The sequence below is a fragment of the Anser cygnoides genome, chromosome 2 (genome assembly GCF_040182565.1).
Source record: "Anser cygnoides isolate HZ-2024a breed goose chromosome 2, Taihu_goose_T2T_genome, whole genome shotgun sequence".
In the NCBI taxonomy this organism is placed as follows: Eukaryota; Metazoa; Chordata; class Aves; order Anseriformes; family Anatidae; genus Anser; species Anser cygnoides.
Window position 1 is genome coordinate 44,058,663 of NC_089874.1, and position 24,487 is coordinate 44,083,149.

Here is a 24,487-nt window from a genome sequence, read left to right on the forward strand (position 1 = left end):
GGCAGTGCTCCAGCTGCCTGATGTCTTGGCTCATGGCTGTGGAGGGACAAACTCGCTCAGTGGCAGCAGCCAGGGACCAAGACAGAGATGACAGTGACTGCAGGAAGGAGAAGGAGCAGCACCAGCTGTGGTTGCCTTTCCCAGCAAAGCTTCAGATCTGTCTCTAAATCTTATGGCTCCAACTTAACTAAGCAAAGAAGAAAGAAATATAACTGTTTTGGACTCTGATGAGGGTCTTGCAGAGAGATCTGGACAGATTGGAGAGCTGGGCGATCACCAACCGCGTGAGATTTAACAAGAGCAAGTGCCGGGTCCTGCACCTGGGACAGGGCAGCCCTGGCTATATGTACAGACTGGGCAACGAGATGCTGGAGAGCAGCCCCGCAGAGAGGGATCTGGGGGTTGTGGCTGACAGCAAGTTGAATATGAGCCAGCAGTGTGCCATGGGGACCAGGAGAGCCAACCGTACCCTGGGATGCATCAAGCATGGCATCGCTAGTCGGTCGAGGGAAGGGATTGTCCCGCTCTACTCTGCGCTGGTGCGGCCTCACCTCAAGTACTGTGTGCAGTTCTGGGCACCACAGTACAAAAAGGACATTAAACTGTTGGAGAGTGTCCAGAGAAGGGCGACGAAGATGGTGAAGGGCCTAGAGGGGAAGACATATGAGGAGCGGCTGAGGTCACTTGGCCTGTTCAGCCTGGAGAAGAGGAGGCTGAGGGGGGACCTCATCGCAGTCTACAACTTCCTCGCGAGGGGGAGTGGAGAGGCAGGTGACCTATTCTCCGTTATCACCAGTGACAGGACCCACGGGAACGGTGTTAAGCTGAGGCAGGGGAAGTTTAGGTTAGACATCAGGAGGAGGTTCTTCACCGAAAGGGTGGTTGCACACTGGAACAGGCTCCCCAGTGAAGTAGTCAGTGCACCAAGCCTGTCTGAATTTAAGAAGAGATTGGACTGTGCACTTATTCACATGGTCTAAACTTTGGGCAGACCTGTGCGGTGCCAGGAGTTGGACTTGATGATCCTTGTGGGTCCCTTCCAACTCGGGATATTCTATGATTCTATGATTCTGTGATTTATTGCTTAGCAGGGTACGGAACCCAGCAGTATTACTTCCAAAGGTGTTCCTGCAAAGTGTGTTTATGGCAGTCATTGTCGGATGGTCAGTCTTGCTACTGTAGAAGTTGACTGTGGTAATTACTCTTTCCTGAGGTTAGTGGAAATGAAATCCATTATTTATGTTCAAGTTTGCCAGGAGCAAGCAAACTGTTTATGCTGAGCCTCTCTAACAGTCCTGCTGGTACTGTCCTTGATTTGTTGAGTTTCCAGCTGACCTCTCATCTGTGACGCGAAGAAAGGAGCTTCTACGAATTTATGTGTAAGCAGGAGGGAAGGCACACTGTGCTGAGCTGTGACACTGCATCAGGGAATGCTTGATGTCCCAGCTGAATTAAGATCTCTACTTAGTCCTCTAATGGTCCATTTGATTATGGAGATGTAAAGACTGCCTCAGAAGTGGCTTCTGAAGCTGTCTTCATGAGTACTCCACAAACTTGCTGCAAACAGAGTAGATCTATAAGTTGGATATTTCTGAGCAGTGACACTGTGAGGGAACAGTCTGTCAGCAGAGTCTGCAATCTTGTTAGCCGTGGTTTTGGGGTCATCTATTGCATTTGTGACTTCTGGCATGCTTGCAGCAGGTCATGTGCAAATAAAAGGCACTTTTTCTCACTTTGAAATGTGATGTAGGCACTGCCTGGCATCAACATTTCTTTTCTGGAGTTTATCTTCAAGAACCTGGTAATAAAAATAACTGAGTCCAGACCTTGCTCACATTCCAGAAAAAATAGGGCTAGGACTAACACCAGCTTCAGAGTACCAGACCAGCTAGAGAGTCACCTGATACTGCAAAGTATTTTAATAGCTTAAAACCATATGCAATTTCAAAACACCCTGTGCATCTTGCTTACAGGATGTATGCTTCAATGTAAAAAGCTGTTAGTGCTGAGATTGGGGAAATACATTCACTCAAGCGTGAAGTAGTTCTGAGAGCTCTGAATCCCCTAGGCCAAGAGGAACACTATTGCAGTCATTTTGAGTTTGTTCTGTGAGTATTTTTGAACCTTTAGAACAGCAGGTTTGCCTGCAGGCTAAAGTCATCCTTGTTTATTGGGCCCTCAGCCCCCCATGTTCTGTGTGCAAATACAGTCAGCATTTCTGCTCCCAGAAATTCAGGATCCCTCCTCTTGCGCAAATGTGTACCCATTGCATTTGCAAGAACTCTTTTAACTTCAAATGTAGGCTCTGGCAACAGCAGTGTTTGCGATCCTTCTGCTTTGCATTAGTGGCAATACTGATTAAATATTATAGACAGCAAATGGTGCTTGAAGCTGGCATTTCTTAAATAATTGACTTCATCCCATCAACAGAGTAAGCAGAAATATGAACATCAACAGTAAGAAAAGGTAATGCTTACTGCAACAGCAGGGGTCTCTAAAACCTCTTTTGACGTTACTAGTCCTAAGTAGGTGGAATGGTGGAGTGGGGTGTCAAGGAGGAGGTTGCGGTACACTGCTGGCCTGATACACCACAAACCAGATAGAGTTAACGCTGTTTTGGACAGATAGATGCATGATTCTCCCCACACACACCCGATCTGCTTTTCAGGGGATTGCTATAGTGCTAGTGCCAACGGGTTCTTGTGTGTTTATTTGTGCTTTGCTTATGCATCTTTCTGAAATAAACTCAGCATAGTGCCTGCACCCCAAGATTTCAAGTACCAAGCTGCCTATTTTGGTCTTATTTTAGACAGAAAGATGACTAAGTATTAAGTGTTGGTATTTTAGTTTTGTCTGTTTGTTTAGTTTTTAAAAGGAGAGGTGTAGCTTTCAGTGTTATATAATTGAGTTTTCTCTACGGGAGGGAGTTGTCATAGATTGTTTGAGGGTTTAAGTGAAACCAGGTGGCGGAGCTTCCAAGTTCATAATAGTGGCCTGAGGGTTATGTTGACCAGGATATAACAGTCTCCTAGGCGTGGGTGTGTATTCAGGAGCATAACAAGTTGTCTTGTTTCCTCATTATTTGCAAGCTGCGTGCAAGAGCACACAATGGGGGCATTGTACAGAAGAGGAGCTGAGTGTTTCAGAGCTAGAATCACAGCTTCCCTCCTTCCCTACCCCATTTCCTCAGAAGTAGCTAGCATTGGTTAGACTTGCTTAAAACAATATTTATATTGCTCTGAAGCAAGTAACAAAATGCCATAGGCCAAATCCTACTGTAAATTTTGATTGGGTAAGCTGCCTCAGAGGGGAAAGTCGAAGCAGGCAAAGTTGGAGGGAGGGGGGCGGTTTAGTTATGGCAGTGTTCGAGAAGTACTGGAAAACGCCCAGCGGTTGTTCCAAAATGTTTTTGTTTTTAGCTGAGTGCTAAACATTTACAGACTTCACACACGTGTAAGTTCCAGTTAAAATGGGTTACCTCATCTGAAAACTTTTTAAATATCTGTTTGACTTCTTGTTTTGCCACCAAGTGAATAAATATTAGAAGTTGTTCTAGGAGAAGTGTCTGATCACAGCCAAGATTTAAGCCCATATGATCTCAAGTGCCAGTTTTAAAAGTCTAATCATCTGCTGCAGCTGTCATGTCTGATGTCGAAATTTCTGTCTGCAATTTTTAAGGGGCCACCTACAGACCTCCACTAGTGCTCAAAAAGCGAAGAGCCATCGTCGGACCCCATTTGGTTGGGGGGAGGAGCCATGGCTGGCCTCACAGCACTGCAGTTACCTGCAGTTTTTAGCTCTTAGAGTCCTAGAAATTAAACAAAAATGCTAGTGAAAGCAACACACTGCTTAACAGCCAACTTCAGACTGTTACCATTTCTTCAGCAACAGTTAAAGGTTTCCTTTCTGGCATGGGGAGCTACAGAAGGTGCTGTAATGTTGTCCTGTGTTGTAATGTTATCCTGTGGTCTCTGAGGCCACTGCCGCTGTTGTTGCTTGCAGAAAGATATTACTACATCTATTGCTTCCTTGTTTGCTTTATCAGGGCTTCAGAATCCCATCTCTTTTGAAGGGTTTTTATTTTTTTTATTTGTAGGAGCAGCAAACTAAGTATGGGTAGCCTCTGACTCCTGTTGACGGATCTTGTAATGCCAGAAAATAGCTTTTATGGTCATTTTGCTCAAACATCTCTCAACTAATCTGTTTTATCTGTTGTATGTTTATAAACCAAAGAAGGGATGGTATAGCTGATTGTTCATGAAGAAATACTACATGCTTTGTAGGAGGCTGTCACCAGATCTAAGGGGGGAAAAAGCTCAGATTTTGTTTAGGAAAAGCCTCCCGTGTCATGAACCTTCTGGGAAGCCTATTAATTATTACTGTTACTGGAACTCTGTATACTTAAAAGGGCTGAATACCATTACCTTGGCTGAATTTGGCCCCGTAGCATATCAGCATGAAATTCAATAGAAGTTCTCAGATTACTTTAAACATAAAGAAAATATGGGTAGGGAGCTGTGAGATGTCAGTCTAGCTTCATCCCTACCTCAGGGCAGGGAAGGTTCAATCCAGATAAAATCTTCTTTTGGTTGTAGCATAACGTGTTCTTAAAGATAGTCAATAATAACAGGTGCACAGCCTCCTGGGCAACTTGTTCCAAAGCTTTAACTATGCTTTTATACGTGGCAATAAGTTACTAATGTAAGACTTGTCATCTTTCTTTTTTCTTCCCTTTTTTTTAGGTTATCCCAGAAACTTTTTTTTTTTTTTTAAAAAAAAGAAAAGGAAAACGGTCTTACAATAATAAAGTATTTGTGGTTCTTAAGAACATCTGCAGTTTGTCTCTTCATGTGTTCGCAATAATTGACTAATTTTCCATTTGTTTTTCCTCTTGTTATTAGAATATAGTGGCAGTAGGAGCTGGGTTTTGTGATGGCCTTCGTTGCGGTGATAATACCAAAGCTGCTGTTATTCGCCTCGGCCTGATGGAGATGATTGCCTTTGCCAGAATTTTTTGCAAAGGACAGGTGTCCACTGCCACTTTCCTGGAGAGCTGCGGAGTTGCTGATCTCATCACAACGTGTTACGGTGGCCGGAATCGACGTGTAGCAGAAGCATTTGTTAAAACTGGGAAGGTACCTTATTTACTGGGTGAATTCCATTGCTGGAAGTACTAGCACTCCTGGGTTGTTAGGGTAATAGTACAGTTATCTGAGATATGTTAGCTGTACTGAGGGAGCAACCTTCACTTTCCTCTCACTTTTGAGTGTGTTACAAGAATAGAATGAGTGAAAAGTGTTTTAAAAAAGAAAAAAAAGGAGAGTTGTTTTTTTAAAGGAAAAAGCTGAAGGGATAAGATGCTGGGAGGTGTAGGAAGAAGAATATTTACAAACAAGAGTATGTGAGAATATATATGCTCCCTCAAGTTCGCTTTTGAGAAAGGAAAACCCTCAGTAATTTTTTTTTTTAATCCAAACGATATTGTCAGACTTTAGAAAACTTTATCATAGCTCTTCTTTTCTTTCTCCCCACCCCCCAATCTTGTTCTTTAGTCTATTGAAGAATTGGAGCAAGAAATGTTGAACGGTCAGAAACTGCAAGGACCACAGACTTCTGCAGAAGTGTATCGCATCCTCAAGCAGAAGGGAATGCTGGAAAAGTAAGTAAGAACAGATAAAGCCAGTTCTGCATGCACCTTTTTATATCTGCAACTCTTTTCGTTTTTGGTTTTGATATTTTCATGAAGGTTTTGCTAAAAGCAAATCACTTCAATAAGAGTAGCTTAATCCTCAGTTAAAATCACCAAAAACAGTGAATAAAACCTCAAAATAATACTTCTGTGACTACAGCTAATAGTATGATACTAAATTTGTGAATGCCTTTCTGTTTTCAGGATGTATTGCTATCTATTGCTATATAGAAAGGCACAGCATTAATGTGTAAAAAGAATAAAATACCTGAAAATAAAAGCTGAGCTTCCTAAAGAGGCTTTTGAAGAGACTCTACAGCTCATTTCATAGTAGTAAATTTATTGTTTGTCTCCAAAGAGAGGAGCTTTGTTATTAAGACCCATATAACTGATCAGCCGAATAGAGTGGCTGCTTCTATCCACATGGATTCTACCTTAGATACTGCAGCTCTCTTTCCTAATGTGACTTCCACTTAGATCTAGAATGAAACCTGACATCAGCTTGTCTAGCTCAATTTTACCGAGGCGTGAAATTAAGCAGGTTGTCCTGGCTTGTTCGTCTGTATTCAGTTGAGTCAGTACATGTGTGTTTCCTAAAACCACACACACAGTTGTCTCCTTATGAGATTAAGGGATGCATTATCGCCATCTATTCCCGATGAGGTAATCGAAAAATAAATGACTGCCAGTCAGAAGACCAAGCCTTGTCCTTAGTTTTTCCAAAGCTGCTTTTAAAATCTTTTTTAATGGATCAACTGTATTAAATTGCTTATTTTTTAACATTGTCTTTCAGAGTAAGGCACCTAAGTCGGCCTCTGCAGTGTGCAGTTATTAAGCTAACTGCAGGGAAAAAAAAATTAAAATGTTGGCTTCAGTCCCTGCTGTTTTTGATAGTCTAAATAAGATAGGATACTGTGCTTGATTTTTTTTTCTTCTTTTTTCCCTGTTGTATCCTGCAACAAATAGAGGACATGATATAATTTTTTCGGTTATGTTTTTAGTGGAAAAATATGAAAGCTCATTTCAGTTGCTTATTTCTGTCTGGTGTGTTGGTCCTTCATGAAAGGTGTCATTCAGCAAGACTTTTGAAAGCAACTTTCAAAGTGTTTTTTCAAAAGCTCACATGTTGCTACTTAAAACCACAGTAAAATAGTCATGGTTTCAAGGTGAAGAGTTAGGACTACAATAAGAGTAAAATTTCATATGCTCATCCTGTGAATAGACTCCCTACTGTACATAGAAATTCTCAAAAGTCAGTGATGTTCAACGGAAGAGCCTTGGTAATAGGGTTGTGCCTGCTGGTATTTACAGTGCAATTTGTTGTTTTCATTTCGGTAGTTGTAGAACTAACCCTCTTAATGTGCTCACACATAAGATGCACTGGAGTTTGCTGGCCATGAGCCTGCAGTCAGCCTTGATTCTTCCTTTCCTGGGTGAAGTGCGACAGACATTCACAACACAGTAATGTTCGCTGTGATAAACAGCAAGAATTGGGTGTCAAGATGTGGTTTGTGGTGGTGGTCCTTATTCACTAAGCTTTCTGGTAAACAGCAGTGCTGTTTCTGAACTGTGAAACTAGCTTTTGTTTCAGAATGCGCATGATGTTTTGTGGCTATCTCACATGGGCATAACAAAATCGATTTTAGTGCTGACATTTAAGTTATGTTAAAAGCAAATATCACTCCCCCCAACCCAATACAAAGTGAATAACAAGTGGGGCTTGTTTAAAAATGCAAAACTCTCCATATTTTTTTTTTCTGCATACTCTCTGGTAACAACTTTACAATGATTGACCAACAATTAAAATACAGTATGGAGTAGCCGTGTGGCTATCTGCTAATTTTGGTTCCACTGATGAAATAAAACAAAAAATCAAGTCAGTTGTATTGGCTTGAAATAATTCTTGCTCTTCCTGCATTTTTTATGTCTTCCACAAAAATAAACCAAAAGAATCTGACGTGCATTTCATAGCAAGACATCAAAAAGTTTCAGATAATTCAAAATGTAGCATTTCATTTTTGACAACTTGCAGTAAGAGCTATAACAATAGTGGGCTAAATTCACAAGCATGTCCATTCCCCCTTTTTTTTTCCAGTGAAGCAAAATATTGCATTTATTCAAGTACAAATTCTGTACCTGTCCCTGAGAACGCTGTAGTCACCGTGCTGTAGTGGTACTCTTGAGGGGATTGCTCCTGGCTTCTCCTGGGATTACTGGTTCACTTTGAGGAGTCTAGTTCAGAGCTATGTGGTGATGCCAGAATTACCTCAGTATAACACATCTTAGCAGAGTATATTGGCATGCATGTACAGTGCTCAGTACTGGTTGCGGGTTCTGCTCTGTGCTGCATTTGTGCATTACAGATAAAATCTGTAATGTCTGGTGGGACCGCTTTCATGAGGAGAAAATCCTATTTCAGTTCTATTCTGAATCACTCAGAAATTAACTGTTCACTGTTTCTAATGCTCCTTATTTTTTTTATTTCAATCAAAATAACTTAGCGTGTGGCGAAAATTTATTAGTATTAAAGGCCACACTGAAATGGCAAATTTATTTCTGGTGAACGTATACTTAACCTATAAAATTCAGCAAACTCTGTCTGAAAATGGGTCTTGTGTGGTTCTGTCTGTCCAGGATGGGAAGAAAACAAATGTAAAGTTTTGTACAGTGTATTGGCTGTAATAACCATTCAGGTAGCAAAGAAGCCTGAATAATTTGAGCTTTGCTGGAAACAAGGCCAATTTAAAAAATAAAAAGGAGCGGGGGGAGAGGAGATTAAATATGGATTTTGAAACACAAAATTCAATTTTGGACTTATCATTAAAAATTTGACCTTTAATTTTTTCTTGGGTCTTTGTGTCATACTCTGCAATTGTATTATCAAATTATTGTTCAGATATAATGCATAACTGACATGCCAGGCATCTTTTTTTTTGACAATAGATGGAAACTGCCGTAAGAATGTCAAGGAAAGACATGTTTTTAATTTTCTATTTTTTATATGACTTAATAGTTATGCCATACATAATGAATGTTGCAGGCTCCATTATAGCTAGTTAGATTTCTGAGAGAGTGACTCATTTTAGAAATGCATGCGGGTTCTGTATTTATCCAGTGCTTTTCAGCCCAGTGTGAGTGCTTGACAAATGCTGAAAGAAATTGATTTTTCAGTCTCCATCTTTCCCATTCCCTCACCCCATCCTATTTTTCTTGTTCCTTTAAAAAGATGTTATAGAATAATCTTACACTGCATTTGCTTTCCCCACCCTGTTTCCTTAGGTTTCCACTATTCACTGCTGTATATCAAATCTGCTACGAAGGGAAGCCTGTCAAAGAGATGATATCCTGCCTTCAGAGTCATCCAGAGCACATATAAAAGCAATCAGGCTATTCTACTCGTGCAGCTTTTTGCCTTTCAAATTTGTATTCGGGTTCAAGTGGATGCATCATTAAGCTTCCTACAAAGCTGCTCACTAGGCAACAGTAACAACTTGAATGTCTCTGAATGGATATTGGTTTTTGTTTTACAGCCTAGTTTGACATAGCATGCAGTGTTGTTGGCTTGGTGACTGTCGTTTTACTAGCTAAAATACAGCTGATTTCAAGATGCACAATGCAAAAATTGCACTACGTATATAGTCTACGTACAGAAGTATACTTTGTGTGTGTTCCTACAGTATAAAACACAATGTTTTGTTGTCTCTTATTAAGGCCTAGTCCAAAATCCACTGGACACTATGGGAAGAGTCCCACTGGTTTTCATGTTTTTCATGAATCAAGCCTTTAACCTTGAAATATTAGAGTCTTTCTATTAGAACTTGATTTTTTTTCTGCATACACATTGAGATTTTAATGTTTTGCATGTTTGTATTAATTTAAGCAATATTAATGCAAAAGAAGTGGTAACAGTTATTCAGGGGCTACAGGGACCTTTTAATGAACTCTGGTGAAGAGTATTATGATTTCTGAAAGTCTTTAAAACTGCCAGACTATTTTGAAACCAATTTATAACTGAATTCAAAGTTTTTAAGTACACTGTTTTAAAGGGAATATCCCAGAGGGGGATCATTACCTCCCCTTCTGTTTTTTAATCCTTGCATTTTTGTATTTCTGTGTTTTTCCCTTGCTGTTCCCAGGTTTTGGGTTCTTCTAGAATCCCATTCCCCCAAACAAATGGGTGATTTTGACCTGGGAGTTCTGAACCCTGCAGCCTAGGGTTCATTTTAGTCTTGTACATGTGGTCGTTCTTCACTAGTATAGTTTGGTGGGTGGGGAAGAATACTCTTGGAGTATCTACTGCTCAAAATTGTCACGCTGTTTTTCTAGCTTAACCACCAGCTGCAAAGTGTTGGGCTCCACACAACACTCCAAGGAATGTTCAGGGAATTCCCTGGTAGCTCGTGCTTGCATTGTCAAAGGGGTTGTATGCCATTATGCTGACTGCATTTGTTTCAGTGCCTGCCAGTGACTGATGCATCAGCTGGACTGTAGTCCTGAACCAGCCTCCCCAGAGAAATGATGAATTCTGAAGTTGTTCTTTCACCAGATAAAATTTTAGTGGGTGCTGGATCAAGTCCTTTATGTCTTGAAAGCCTCATAAAGGCATCTGTCTCTTCTATTCCCCAGGTTTTTCAACTATTTTTTTTTCAGAAACTTTTGCTTCAATAGTGAGGTTAATTTTATTTATTATTGGAAAACTTGTGACTTTTTGTGGAGTAGTTTTTGGAGGTTTTCTCTGTTGGTTGATTGCTTTTTTAGGAGGGTTGATACAAGAGAAAGTAGATAAATGTAGTCTTCTGTCTTGCTTTCCTTGTATACGAAACTATATTTTTTTTGGTAAAATATATGCTAGGTACATAAAGAGTGGACCTCACTCTTGCAGCTGGAAGTCAAAGGTTAGAATCAAGTTTTACGGAGCTCAGGGCAAAGCCTATCACAAGAATGCCCATCAGCTCTGAATATACACTCCAAACCTCTGGGCAGTATCACAGCTGATTACCTTGTTCACTGTCCTTGGCGGTGTTTTTAGACCAGAAATTGTGAGCACAAACCCATCCTGCAGCTTTAAGTTGTCCTTTGGAACTTGATAAGACAAAGGGGATGCCTGTGAATAATTGTCCTCCTTACTTAAGTAGCCTGGATTGCTCTGAAATAATTTGGACAACTTTGTATGGCCAGGAGGCTGCTTCAGTTCAGGGGTACCGTTTCTTGTGATCCAGTAACGTTTTACATTAATTTTTAGAAGATATTGTGAATGTCCTTAGATATTCAGGGCTGTGAAAGATTATTTTGCCTTACTTCTGATTTTGTGCTAAACATAACAAAGATGGCAAGAAGCTAAGTAACATCAGATGTTTGGGGTGATTGGGATAATCACTGGTAGAGCAGACTTGGAGAAAGCACTCTACTTGGACAATTAAAAGGGTGTTTTAAGATTGGAAGCACTGTTCCACTAACGCACACATGGAGCATACACTCCTCGTTACTGCATAACTTTCACTGTGTCTGCTTATGCTTTGTGTGTTGTTTTTTTTAATGCCAAGCTGGTTGGCTTTGCCTTTATATGTATATATACATATATATATATAAACTTGTTTTTTACATGCAGTACCTAGAATAGTATTTTGTAAGATACATAAAGGGCTAAATGTGGTAAATTAATATATATTTTAAGATGATTTCTTTATTCCAGTACTACTTCTTCCACTGAAACCCCAAAATCTCAATTGTTCTTGTTTTGTACAGAAGCCTATTCAAAGACAAATCCAGAGAAAGGCTTTTTACATAACTCCTTTTCTTCTTCTCCAGTCTGTAATGGTATTCTTGTTCTTTTCAGACAAAGAATGAGGTTTCAGTAACTAAGGTAATTTATTTTAATTTCTATACATACTTCACCATTTGTATTTGCTTTTCAGTGCTTGAGAGCATTCAGCTTGGCACTAGGTATTTTTCCTCACTCATACTTCCTTCTAAATAAAGACTGTGATAAAGACTGGAACTGAACAATTAGAATCTTGTTCTGCAAACCCTCTTTTGCTTAGTACTGGGGTAGTCTTATTGTAAACATTAACCCCTGTGTAAGATTTTTGCATACAAGGCTGTAAGTTTGTAACTAATTTTTGATTTGTGAACATTCATTATTATCTAATGTTACATACTCAACTTGCCCTAGACGTGTGTACTGATTTTGTTTAAAGATCGTGAATATATACCCATTTGAAGAATTAGTACAAATAAACATTTTGTCTTGGGAATCAGTTTGGTTTCTTGTTTCATTTAACATGGCTTGCAATTACTGTTTTACTCGCTTGATGGAATGTAGTATTTTTGTACCTAACGATATATAATCAGAGCAGATATGAGATCGCCATGTGAGAACTTAAATTTAAAAAGCTGTATGATATCCAGATGTCAGCGTTTTCGTTTCTGTCTAGTGATAGAATTTCAATGAAATGATGCCTTTGACCTCTGAAGATTTTGTCTTCAGTTCCTTGAGTTACTGTGGGAGCCGCTGGAGGGCACTGGTGGGTAAGTGACCAATTTCACCTGTTCCGCAGTTACTTTCCTTCCCATCGATTTCTGAGTCTCCTTAGGTTCCTCTGTGATAGCAGCTGTCTTACGCTGTGTTCATAGTATTTGAAGATAGTTATGGTTCAGCACCAGATGCATGCATTGAAGATCCATTGGAAATGAGAGACCAAGCTTGCTATAAAACACCAAAACTTTACTACCTCTGCCCAAGGCCTGGTCTTTCCTGCCTTCCAAGACCTGCCCAGTACACGGCTACAGCCTCAGTCATGGACAATACAGTCTGTGAGATCTTCCAACATCACTTGAGGTCTTGTAATGTGCACCCAGCAATGCTTGTTTCTGTTGCTTTCTGTTGCATCTTCAGGTTGCCAGAGGAGGAGAAAAGCACTATGTTTTCGTATCGTTTACATCAGCTAGAGGAGTGGGGGTGTCGCAAGTGTTGGACTAGGGGCAGCAGTTCCACTAATGCCTCTCTGAGATCTCCTGTAGAGGCATGGGGAAAACACCATGAAATAATTAAATTCTTGTCAGCATTTTCACACAAGCTATAGCTCCAAGTCACGTAGAGAGAGAGCAATTGCCAAGAGATAGGTGAGCTGCAGCTGCTGGCGGAAAGGTTACATAGCTTTTAAGTATATCATCCTTGTGGATGTGAGCTGTCTTTGGATGGTCAAATGATAAACAGACACCATCTCCTGCATTAGCTGAAAACTCCTCACTAGCTGTTCACATGAGACAGGGACTACAGCTGTCAGTTCTTGCTTTGTTTTGTTTGCTTAGCGTTTGCTCTTTTATGAGTTTTTTGTGAATTTAGAGAACTCAGTTCCATAGACACTGCTTGGTTGTGGGGCATCATACTGTAAAAGAGGCATGGTTGGGGTTTTATTGGTGAACAAAATAATGTATTGTCTACCTGAAAGCCTACCATAAAATAAGAGCAATGTACTATTTCCTCATTTACAGACAGGGATACTGAGACGGGTAAAGATGGTTGCCCAGCAATCCTGTGACAGGATGCATTTTATTCCTAATTTTAAGTCAGTTTCATCCATTAGGTCATTTCTCATTGTACTTTTAGCTCACAATTGGTATTTATTTTAAGGGTGCATGAAATCAATGTAGAATAAATATGTAGGTGTTCAAAAAGCACTATCTATATTCTAAATTCGAAATCTGAGTAAACAGGAAGGTAAAAAAACATCACAAGAGAATTAGGATGGATACATTTCTGTCATAGGGGCGTTATCTTCTGAAGGAATAATGTTTTCTCGCTAAATCATTGCTTACAGGACTTTATTTTTTTTTAATTGTCTGATGGTAAATAACACACAAGCTGGCTCTTTTATGTCTGTCATATACAGGAAATGTGACAGACAAGAAATCACTTTCAGGTGGGCTGTGCTGATGCTTGTTCATAATGCTCCCACCCTGGATTTAATTGTAAAGCTGGAGTCGTACAAATGAAGTACATAGATATCACAGGGGCTGATTAATGCTGAGATAAAACATTGTCCTATTACATGTGGCATTTCATATTAATAGTGTAAAATTATTTCTCTTCCATCTGGTTCCTGGTCACACTGAGTTCTTCACCGGTGATTTGCCATGAGCTGATGGAAATCTGAGCATGAGAAGCTAACACTTTGATTTTGAATAATGGATGAGAAGAGTGTCTGCCTTCAATCCCAGCAAAGGAGCTGTATCTGGCGCTTGTATTAAATGAAACCTAGTTCTCTTCTCAGTCTGTTCTAACTTGGTTGCAGATTCCTGCCAATGTCCTTTGGGTACAGACTTTCAGATACTCTCCATGCAACAGACTGGTCCTGCTCCTACTGAAAGCAGTTGCAGAACTCGACTTTAACAGGAGGACGGTAGGGTGAGACCCAGCAGAACGGTGGCGCTGTCAGTTCCCCATCTCTAAATTGGATTCACCTGTTTATTATGTTTGCCTATTGCCTACAGTATCTGTTTTAGAGAGATATTGTAGAGGGTAATTGTAGGGAACATCAAGAACCATATGTTGATTATTTCAATAAGTTACTAGAAGCAGCATGCGTTACAGCTTTTAAATGTATGTCCTTCTTGTAACTCACGCCAATTAAGCACAGTTCTGGCATGTGAGCGGTCTTTATTGTTCAGATGGGTAACTGCCAAAGGCTGCTCGGTGTAATGCATATTGCGCTCTGTGACCTTAGCTGCTTGTTGTGACTACAGTGGGTATTTGGTTTTCTCAACTGGATGCAAGTCATTTAGCAGCTTGCTCCCTAGGCGTTTCCTTGAAATCTCTTCCAGCTTCCTTCTCTTCCTTACGGAGCTGCACCTCTACATGCTAATTTGTAGGGAACCTTAAGAAGGGTTCTTCGTATCAAAAGGTGGGTGGGTGTACACATGAATGCATGCGTGCTCAACTCTACAGGTAGACCCATACCTGCCATTTCTTGAAAGTTTGTATGTATAAGAAATCCTCGTAGAGGACTGTGATTTTTGCACAAGCTTTCAAAAGGGCCACCAGGATGACCAGTCCAGCTACCCTTGCTGTAGCTGTGTTCATCTGTTCGTTTATAGCTTCTTGGCTGTGGAGCTAGTGTGTAGATCTCTTCCAGACCATCCGGCAGTCTCTGCTAGGATGGCAGTAAAACAGTTTGGGTTAACTGAAAACAAGGCTACTATTTTAAGAGAATAGTAGTATAAATATGCTACAAGTCTCTGACACTCTGAAATGCCACGTTTGTACAAATAAGGTATATCCCATGTTCTGGTGAAAATCAAGACATTAACTGAGCTAGTTTGCCTATTCTTTCTCCAAATCCAGCTTCACTGTAAACCCCACTTAAAAAATTGCAAACTCTTTCTTCACGTTCTTTTTATAGAAATATGCTCCGGTTTTTAGTGGGATGGATTCTTCGTGAATACTTTGTGTTTAGAGGACTTAGGGAATATCTTGCAGTTTGGTTACTAAACACAGGCAAGTAGTAGGCTCAGAAAGCACAATGTTGGGGGTTTTTAGATTGCTCTTTTTTTTTGAAGGGTGGAGAGGATTGGAAAGCAAGCCAAATCTGGTAGCAAGCACTGGCAAGGTTCCTGGTATATGTAGATTGTAATATGGAAACGTTTATGAAGCATTAGATAGTATCTAAAATGCAAACTTCAAACACAAAAGTATGTTCATCAGCTTCTCAGTGACTGCGAGCCAGTTTTTTTTTTTTTAACATGCTGTTCTTTGTGGTACCTACTTCGTATGTTGTTGCATGAAGAAATAAATCAACATATATTGGAATGTATGATTTTGCAGGCTCCATACTCACTGGAAAGTGAGCTGCTATATGTTGTGATAGCTGAACAGAGCCAGCCTTGGCTGTTCTTGTGCTTTGGGTTAAAGCCCAGTTTTGGTACATGTTTTTACTGGGGCATTTAAACCCAGATTAGAAATTTCTCTAATTTCCGCATACCCTGCAGAGTTGCATTTGAATGTGACAGATGCTTGTGGTGGTGGTGTTTTTTATGTAGACCTCATCTGCATCATTTTCTTCAGACTTCAAAGTAGGTGGTAATTGCAGGAGCGCTAGTCATGCCAGTCTTCCCTTGTTTGTGTTTTGTCTTATCCTCTGATTTTCTTCATCTGCATTTTTTCAAGCTCTAGGCTACTACAGAGAAGGAATACCTTTTGTCTTATGTTTGTTGCCCAGTAGAGAGAGTAAGTAAAAAATCTTCCAAACTATTATACACTTAGGGACATGGTTTAGTGGGTGACTTTGATAGTAGGGTGATGGTTGGACCAGATGATCTTGAAGATCTTTTCCAACCTTAATGATTCTATGGTTCTATACTGTTGGTTTTAATCCTTCTTACACTTGCATCTTGCATCCTGTTGTATCTGTTATGTTTACTATTGCCATACTCATTCAAATAACTTTTTTTTTTTTTCCTGAGATTTTGTCTGGTAGACAATAGGGGAAGAGACCAGATGAGACCAGTGCAAGGGCTGGTAACACAACATGCACTGAAATGCAGGAGTCAATGCAGCCTGTCATTCTGTATCAGGCACAGCTTCACAGTAACTGTGCAGTAATGTTCTCTTCAAAACTAAAACCTGGGAAATGTCTCCTCAGGAACTTAGCAGCTGCTGAAGTGCAAGAGAGGTTTCACAAGCACACTCAATACATCAAAATGCCCAGAGATACAATTGCTGTTGAGTTCCCCGTCCCTTCCATGTATCACTATCCAAGCAGTATATGGAAAACTCTTGAGATTAGAAAAATATGCTGTTCATGCACTCTAGACAGGTTATACAGAGGAAATATGCACTTTATTCACTTCACGGTGGGCTCAGGAGAGTTCGGAAGAATGTAGATACTCATGAGAAAGGCTGGCAAGAAGTGGTCAGAGATTTGCTACCTCCTTGGGGTAAAGGCTCCCATTCTTTCTTGCACACACTGCATTTAACAAGTGAGAAATAATTAAAAGTGTTACCTACCTTTCCGTCAGTTCATGGTTTTCTTGGAGCTAAGTTAAGCAGGATTCAGTCTAATTAAGTAGCCAGAGATGGACTCTTAAAGCAAAGCTCCTTAAAATTTTCTTCCTGAAATTCATAGATAATTTTCCTGCCTCCCTCTTGAAATTGCAGATTGAGAGCTAGAAGTGGAAGCCCCAGGAAAAGCAAGGTACCATAGCCCCAGCTGTTAAGATCTATATGTGATCTTAACAATCAAATGATTATAATAGTATCAAGTAGCTGTGGCCTGGTGTCACCAGAGGCTGAGGTTAAATGACAGAAATTGAGAAGAATGCTCTGGGGACACTCCTGGTGCATTTTTATCTGTATAAAATAGGTCCTGACCCACATGTCAGTCTTGTGGGTTGGCAGTCTTGCTGGTTCCTTCCACATGAGAATTTGTGCTATGTGCAAGCTCTCCTCTAGTGCAACACCAGCATAACTGGTTTTCTTGTTGCTATTTTAATCAATCTGAAAGTGAAGAGTAGGGGACTTGCTTACATGCTTTGTGAATTATCGCACTTTATGGTGACAGGGACATGAAAAACACTTACGTGAACTGGTTGCATTTAGATAGAACCTGTCATGTCAGCATGGGAGCTGAGTAAAGGGACCATCCAAGGGCTGGTGAGCAGATACCGAGAGGTTTAAACATCTCTGCTCTTCATCTGGACTGTTAAAGGGAAGTTCCTGAGGCTGCTGACTGTGCTGAACATGTCCCAAAGACCAGGTGACTTCCTTCCCCAGGACTGCTTGCTATCTACCTGCTTCTGTGTGTTAAATACACCTTCTAAAAGAAGGAGGTGTGTGCTTGTGCACAGACATCACTTGAACAGGGAAAATGTTTGATTTTCCAGTCTGCTTTCAGTTCTGAAGTATTACAGTGCTAACAAGATTTATCTCTACTCAGTGCGGTATTCTTGAGCTTAATCAGTCACAAGTCTTTGTTTAGCTAGACAGAGTTTTGGAAAGATTATTTTGTTCTTGAAAGTGTTACTTGTCTTGAGATGATTAGTAAAATATATTGAAATCCAGTAGGCAGATCTCAAGAAACAGCTGACTTTCATATGCAGATCTTCACAATATGGATTTGGAATGTTTGGGGTTGGTGGTGTTTGGGGTTGGAAATTTTTTATATTTGGTGCAGTCTTCAAGCAAACACAGCCTCATGCATCTGCTTCTGTTCAGAATCGCTGACTGATTATAATGCATTAATGCCTTTTTCTAGCACAGCTTATGTCAGGGGACTTACAGGGTACGCACACACAGGGGAAGGGCTGCTTCTCTGAGTAACACTAATGGAGAAAGTACACCTCTCTCTGCTGCTTCTCTTATGGTTGGTGCTTGCTAAAAGTTATTTTCAATTGCATTAATTCTGTTTATGAAAGCCTGAGGACTAATGGTGTCTTTTGCAAGGCAGGGATACATACAGAGCAAGTACCTGGGAGATGTAGTCCTTCAAGTCCTCCCTGTCTTCGACTTCCCAAAATTTGCAGGTGAGCTTGAACTCTATCACTCGCACAGCATGGGAGGCAGACTGTGGGCCTGCTGCCCCCACGTTCCCCTTCCCTAGAGAGGCAGTGGTTGTGCACGCTCACGGCTCCCATTTTGAGCTCTTCTGAGAAGGCATGATGAGATACTTGGCTTTGTAGTACAGATGCCTTCACCAGCATCTTTTCTTTTTCCTTTCCTTTCCTATGTGTGTTTTTCTGCTGGTTGCCTTACGTTCAGTTGGTTTACAGAGGGGATTACTTTGCAGGCTGTAGAATTTCAGCTGTAAGTAATTTTCTTAAATTCCTCCTGTTTTTATTAGATAGATACCTTAAAGTACTCCCATAAAATATCCCAGTGTTGTACGTCGTTATTGATGAAGGTAACTTATTAAAGTCTGCATTTTAGCACTGATAAATCTGTGTAATCCCATTACTTGTATTTCTCTTATTGGTGAATTATATCAAGAAATCTTGCACTAATGAATTCAGACAGTCCATAAAAATAGTCTTCTAGCACAAGAAGGATGATTGTATGCAAGAAATAATCACAGATTTCATCAAACCAATAACTGGTTTGAATAAATCCTTGCTAACTTTGATATTTTTCCTTGTACTGTCTGCTTGAACAATGAATCAAAAATACAATCTTCCTGATTAGTACTTCACTGAAATAATAATCATAACGTCACTTAAAAAGATAGCACAGGACTTTGATGCATGACCTTCGTTTGCACACGCTGAGACAGTTTGGTTCCTGAGCCTCTGATTGAATCCTTATGAGGAAGGTGAATAAAATAACATTTGATTGGCATATCAGCCACACTGCTTCTGTGAGACGATCTGTTTGGTATGTTCAGTGACTTAAAAAAAAAAAAAAAAATTGTCTAGGTCTAGGAGACATTCCTTTAACTGTACAGATATCTAAATACCCCCACCGCAGCAAGTATTTCCAGTGGAGTCTGAACATTGTTGGACATTAATGCCAGCCAACCTCAAAGTCCGAGGCAAACCAAACTTCTTAATTGCGAGGTGTATAGGGATGGTTATGTTACAACAAATGTTGTGTCAGAACAGTCTCATAGTTAATGTTAAGTCAGACGTTCATGAAAATATGATGGATTTAATTAACCTCAGTATTAGTAATTAGAGCCCCATCCATATCAGCGCATCCTCTACGTACTCCAAATCTAATAATACAATCCAGAGTGCTGTGCCAATTCACATTAAATTCACATCTAAATACCTAGGTAATGAGGCTGCCCTCAATAGACGGGCTGTATTTGAGCTATACTGTGGGCATTTAGTAAAATCCTTCTTGGTATGTTTCTTCATGGTTCAAAGAGCTTACATAGCCTAACTCCTATCGGCTCTTCTCCCGCTCTCCTAAAATCCCCGACTGAAAACCCTTTCTTCTGAAATCTCTTTTCTCTCGCTGATCTAGCAAAGAAGCATTATCCGTGCTCAGTAGCTAGTTAGTAGGGTGATAAATGACTTGACAGGATAAGCTTTTTCAAGACATGTCATAAATGGGATAAGGCTTTGTTCTGGGGAAATTCCAGCCCCTCCAAAATGCAGCCTGTCACCCATCCCTGACTGCTCTATAGGCCGGTATGATGCAGCAATCTTACACGGTCCAAAGCCTGTGGTTTGCAAAGCAGACTAAGTGAATTAAGAAATTTAACAAAGTTAATTTTCTGATTCCTTTAAAAAACCCGGCAACACACTTTGTTCTCCCCAAGTATGTGCAGCCATAACAGAAAAATCGTTCTGTCCTCTAAATCTCCTATTTCTCTTGCAATGACTGTTTTCAGGAACCTAGAACAGAAGAATGTAGTAAGTGTCTTGCATCACTGCACTTATTTTTTCATGAACTGGCACAAGACTTAGCAAGTATCAGCAGCTTTGCATGCTGCTTTTGTGCATGTCTGCAACGCTAATGCTTTGAAAGCATCCAATAATGATTTATAGCCATGAGAAGTGTTCTGTATATTCACAAATACTGGTGTATGCATCTCTGTGCTCTGCTTTGAGTTAAACTTGCCTCTGTTCTGTGCTATGGGGATTTTTTTTTTCAATTGTTTCAGGGCAAAGATTGTGCTATGAATACAAATAACGAGGTCGTTTTGTTCTTGGTGTTTATGTAAGTATTTTGGCATTGGTCTATTTGCAAAGATAGAATGCTGATTTGAAAATACTGATACCATATCGCTGCCACTTGAGATTTCAGTCCATTATGTGGTCTAATGTGTTCCTATGTTAAAATTTTTCTCTTCTTATAATGGCTAGATGTTAAATGTCTTTATCCCGTACAGAATGGCTATGCAAGCCAGCATGGAGAGCTGAACAGGACAGTAAAACATCTGCCTGCGTTACTCTGCCTTCTCCTGCTGATGTGTTCTCCAAGACTTCGGTCAGTCTCTTGCTAGGGTCACTGTTCTCCTCTCCTGCACTTCTGCCCCCTACAACCGGGCACTTATACTCTGTTACCTCTCCCCAGCCAGCTGCCACCTTTCTCAGTAGATCCTTCCGTCACAAAACAGGTCTGTCTGCCACAAAAACACGCCTGTTGTTCCTCTTGCCTGTCTAATTCCTTCTGATTTCACAAGCCCCTCAAACTTTGGAGACCTGAGCTCTCCCACTGGCTTTTTTTTCTTCTCCTAGATGAGGATTTTCCACTCTTAAACCTCACAGCCCACCTGTGTTAAAACAAACAAACAAACAAAAACAACAACTGACTCGCCCAGCACAGTACTTTCATTAGCCAGGTATTGGCCAGACAGACTTGTGACATCCTTAATTCTGTTACATCTTCAGGACAAGCAGGTTCAGGCCACCTGAACATCAGGAAATGAGTAGGGGGTTGGTCCTGCATGTATACTATGCAGCTGGGTGAGTAGGGCATTAACAAGATTTTAGCTTTGTGGAATTAATCAGAATTCATTTGTATGGTTTCTCAGATAGGGTAGCTTGGTAAAGAGTATATTTTAAGTAAATCCACAGCTTTGAATTAGACTTCAAATGACAGAGAGTCTAGTGCTTTACTTAATAAACTATTTGAATAGCTAATTATGCTGTATTCAAAATATTTAAAAAGAATAAAACCAAGCATGCTTTATTTTCAGTCTGAATTTGTCCAACTTCAGCTTCCAGCCATGGTGCTTGGTCAAGTCATTGCCTGCCAGCTACTGGATGTCTTCTCTCTGTGTATGTCCATACACAGCAAGCTCAGTTCACCTCTTAATAATTTAGCATAATGGATCGTGCACTTCAGGTCTCAGCCATTTCAGGGTTTTGTACTGACTGCAGCAGAGCACGAGGGCTGTCCATTAGTAAAGCCTGCAAGCGAGCTGATGCCAGAAGCTCTGAGGTAACTGTAAGCTCTGTCCCCAAACATGGACGATGCTGTGATGAAACCACGGTGGAATTGTTCGGTCTTTCATTAATTATCTGCAAACAAACATGGCATTGATGATTGTTGAGGGTGATCTTTTCCTCCAGCTGTTTTGCACTAGGCTTAGGTGCTGTATAAACATTAACTGCTGGGATTTAAACACTTATGCAAGCACCATCCTTGCCCAGTGGAGACCATACATGTCTTCAGGGGAAATGGTTATACTCTCAAGTACTGTACTCACTAGTACCTGTTTGAAATATTTAAAGTTCTACAGAGGGGTGGTGACCCCAGTGAAAATATATTTTATGAGTGTGCCTCAGGGACAGCCTGTCTGGACACGGTCAGGGGCCAAAGGCTCCTTCCTCACATAACGCGGCACCGGACACGAGCATTCAGGTGACTTGGGATTTGCAGGTGTGAGAAGGCAGGGCCATCAGCTGCGCCTGGAGCTGTGCTTGCACGCTCACTCTATCTATAGAATAGCTGAGAAGCAGCCCTTGAAATAAAAGATAGCCATACTCTTGCATGTACGTTACAAATATGAGGTCCATGGCCCCAGAACATGAAAACTGCAATTTCTACTCCGAGCAATCCGTACGTAGACTCCACGCTTCCCGCTGTGAACTAAATGAGTAGGCGTGCTCTCTGCCCTGAAGTTAAGCATATGTGTGTAGCATGCAGGGACTACATCTAAAGTACAAATCTGCTCTGGAAGAACTAATTTTTCCTCAACGCAGTATCTAAGGCATGGCTGTATTTCAGGGTTGGGAGAAATTTTTAGATTCCCAGAGCAGACATAACAGCTGGTGAAAGCCTAACACACAGGAAATACATGGCTTATGTACTTTGTCATTTCTTTTCTTAGTGCGGTCTCTATCACTGAATAGTTTACTTAATGTCATGGTAATGGGCTTCAAAAATGAAAAAAAAAATCATGAAGTCAGCATGTTACTTTCACAGCATGAAGTTAATTCTTCATATGGCAGTTCACAAGTCCTAAGTTTACTGGCAGGTAAAATGTCAGTGTGTCTGCAGTCTGGCCTTTGTCCATATCATCCAAATAAACTTCGTGTAAAGAAATAAATAGTTGGAAGAAAAGGTGTATGGAACATAAACAGCTAATTTTGTATTTTCCAGCATCAGGGCAGTAACATTTCTATCTGATGACCAAATCCCATGCACTCTCATGTGGTGACTATAATTTCAATTGGTATTGACTTGAGAGTCATTAATTTTGGGGTGCCCAAGCTGCAAAGCCAAACAATTCCCATGTTCAGTAGCCCTATGTACAAACACAGATCCTTCTATGGATTTGCAGAACAACAGATATTTTGAAAATACAGGCTTCTCATCTATTTTCTCTCTCTTGCAGCAACATTAGAAGAGCCAAGAATCTTGATCACGAAAACCATCTTTACTTTGCAAAATACTGATTCACATACACGGACATTTGACTTGATTGATCACTTGACATGTTTATAGTGTATGTCACTAATAAAGTACAAGTCAAGGATTTCTGGTTTGTGATAGTGTAAATCAGTTTTTCTGTACAGTCAGGTAAGCTGTCAAAGAGTAATGTATATTATTAATTATTTACTCTAAATACATAGCTCAAAGCCTATACGTTGCTAATTCCAAAAAGCCATTAGGAAATATTCCAAATATTTATTTAACACTTGATTTAATGCTTACTAAAAGTATCTCATCCTCGGATTAGCACAGTGGGATGTCAAGGGTGAGAATATTTGTCCTGGACATCTGACACCAATCTGTATTCCTTACATTTGACCCAGGTTCCACGGAAAGCACAGTTACTTTCTTGCCCTCTTCAGAATAAGCACACATATTTCTTAGATCACTCCGTAGTTGTTAAAAAACAGTAACTTTTGTTGTTGACTGAAATCTGCTGATGACCAGTGAAAAATTTCAATCACCTTTTCTTTTATATATTTACTTGTTTGACTTAGCTAACAAAAAACACCAAATAAGTTTGACATTTGAAAATTCTAGGATTTGGAAAGGGTGAAGGGAAGGTGTATTTCAAAACCAGAAACACAGTTAAGGAAATTCCAGTCAGCTCTGCTCCTTGGTCCTGTGAGTCTACTTTAATTAGCACTTCCAGCTGGCTAGATTGTTGCTAATAAGTTAGTTATAGAGAGCTCAGTCAGAAATCTCAAATATGTTGATACCTCAGGATTTGAGACCCAAACCAGCTTAAATGGAAGAATCTGTTAATTAGATATCAGGACACTTCAGGAATAAGCCCTTTAGTTAGAAACATGGTAATACTTTTATCATATATTTTGCTTTTACTAAAACATTTACACTGAAAGGCTTCAATACATTACTTTTATTTTCTAATCACAGTTTACTTTGTGATGAGATATATTAGTTGACAAACAAAGGTAAGAATCTTGACTGATGTTTGAAAGGCTCACTAATCCTTCCCTTGAAAGGTTAATTTAAAATACAGAAAATGAACCACCTTCTTCTCTCTTGGTAGTTTTGTAATAAAAGGTTGATTGTTCAAGTGGCAGCATTCAATTATTTTGCTTCTGATGCTATCTATGCGTAAAAAAAAACCTAAGTAAGCTCAGATAGTCCCTGCAGGCTTTTCAGTTCTAGCCTTCAGTGCAAGGATGCAAAACAAAAAATGAGAGCCTCAAAGTCAACATTCAAAATGTAAAGGGTTATTCTGTCAAGTTAGAGAATTAAATTTGCTTCCTGGAATACGAGCAATATAGAAAAGTTTCTATAGAGCGTTTGCCTTCTTTTTTTCTCTTTTTAGTGAAACTCATTTGTTGAATATGTTTGCAGGAGAAAAAATGCTAATTAAGGAAGTCAGAGTGGCAGCCAGTGTTCAGAGAAGTTGCCCAGAAATATAGCCC

At 40.1% G+C, this 24,487-nt stretch overlaps 1 protein-coding gene across 1 annotated transcript in view; it reads left to right on the forward strand.

Moving 5' to 3' along the window:
• The window catches only part of GPD1L (glycerol-3-phosphate dehydrogenase 1 like), a 38,560-nt gene extending 15,448 nt beyond the window's left edge, over positions 1-23,112 (forward strand). The window contains exons 6-8 of the mRNA XM_048078007.2: positions 4,902-5,135; positions 5,553-5,659; positions 8,969-23,112. Of these exons, the coding sequence (XP_047933964.2) occupies positions 4,902-5,135; positions 5,553-5,659; positions 8,969-9,065 (438 nt within the window). The 3' untranslated portion in view covers positions 9,066-23,112. The remainder of the gene's footprint in view (positions 1-4,901; positions 5,136-5,552; positions 5,660-8,968) is intronic.
• Positions 23,113-24,487: the final 1,375 nt, after the last annotated feature.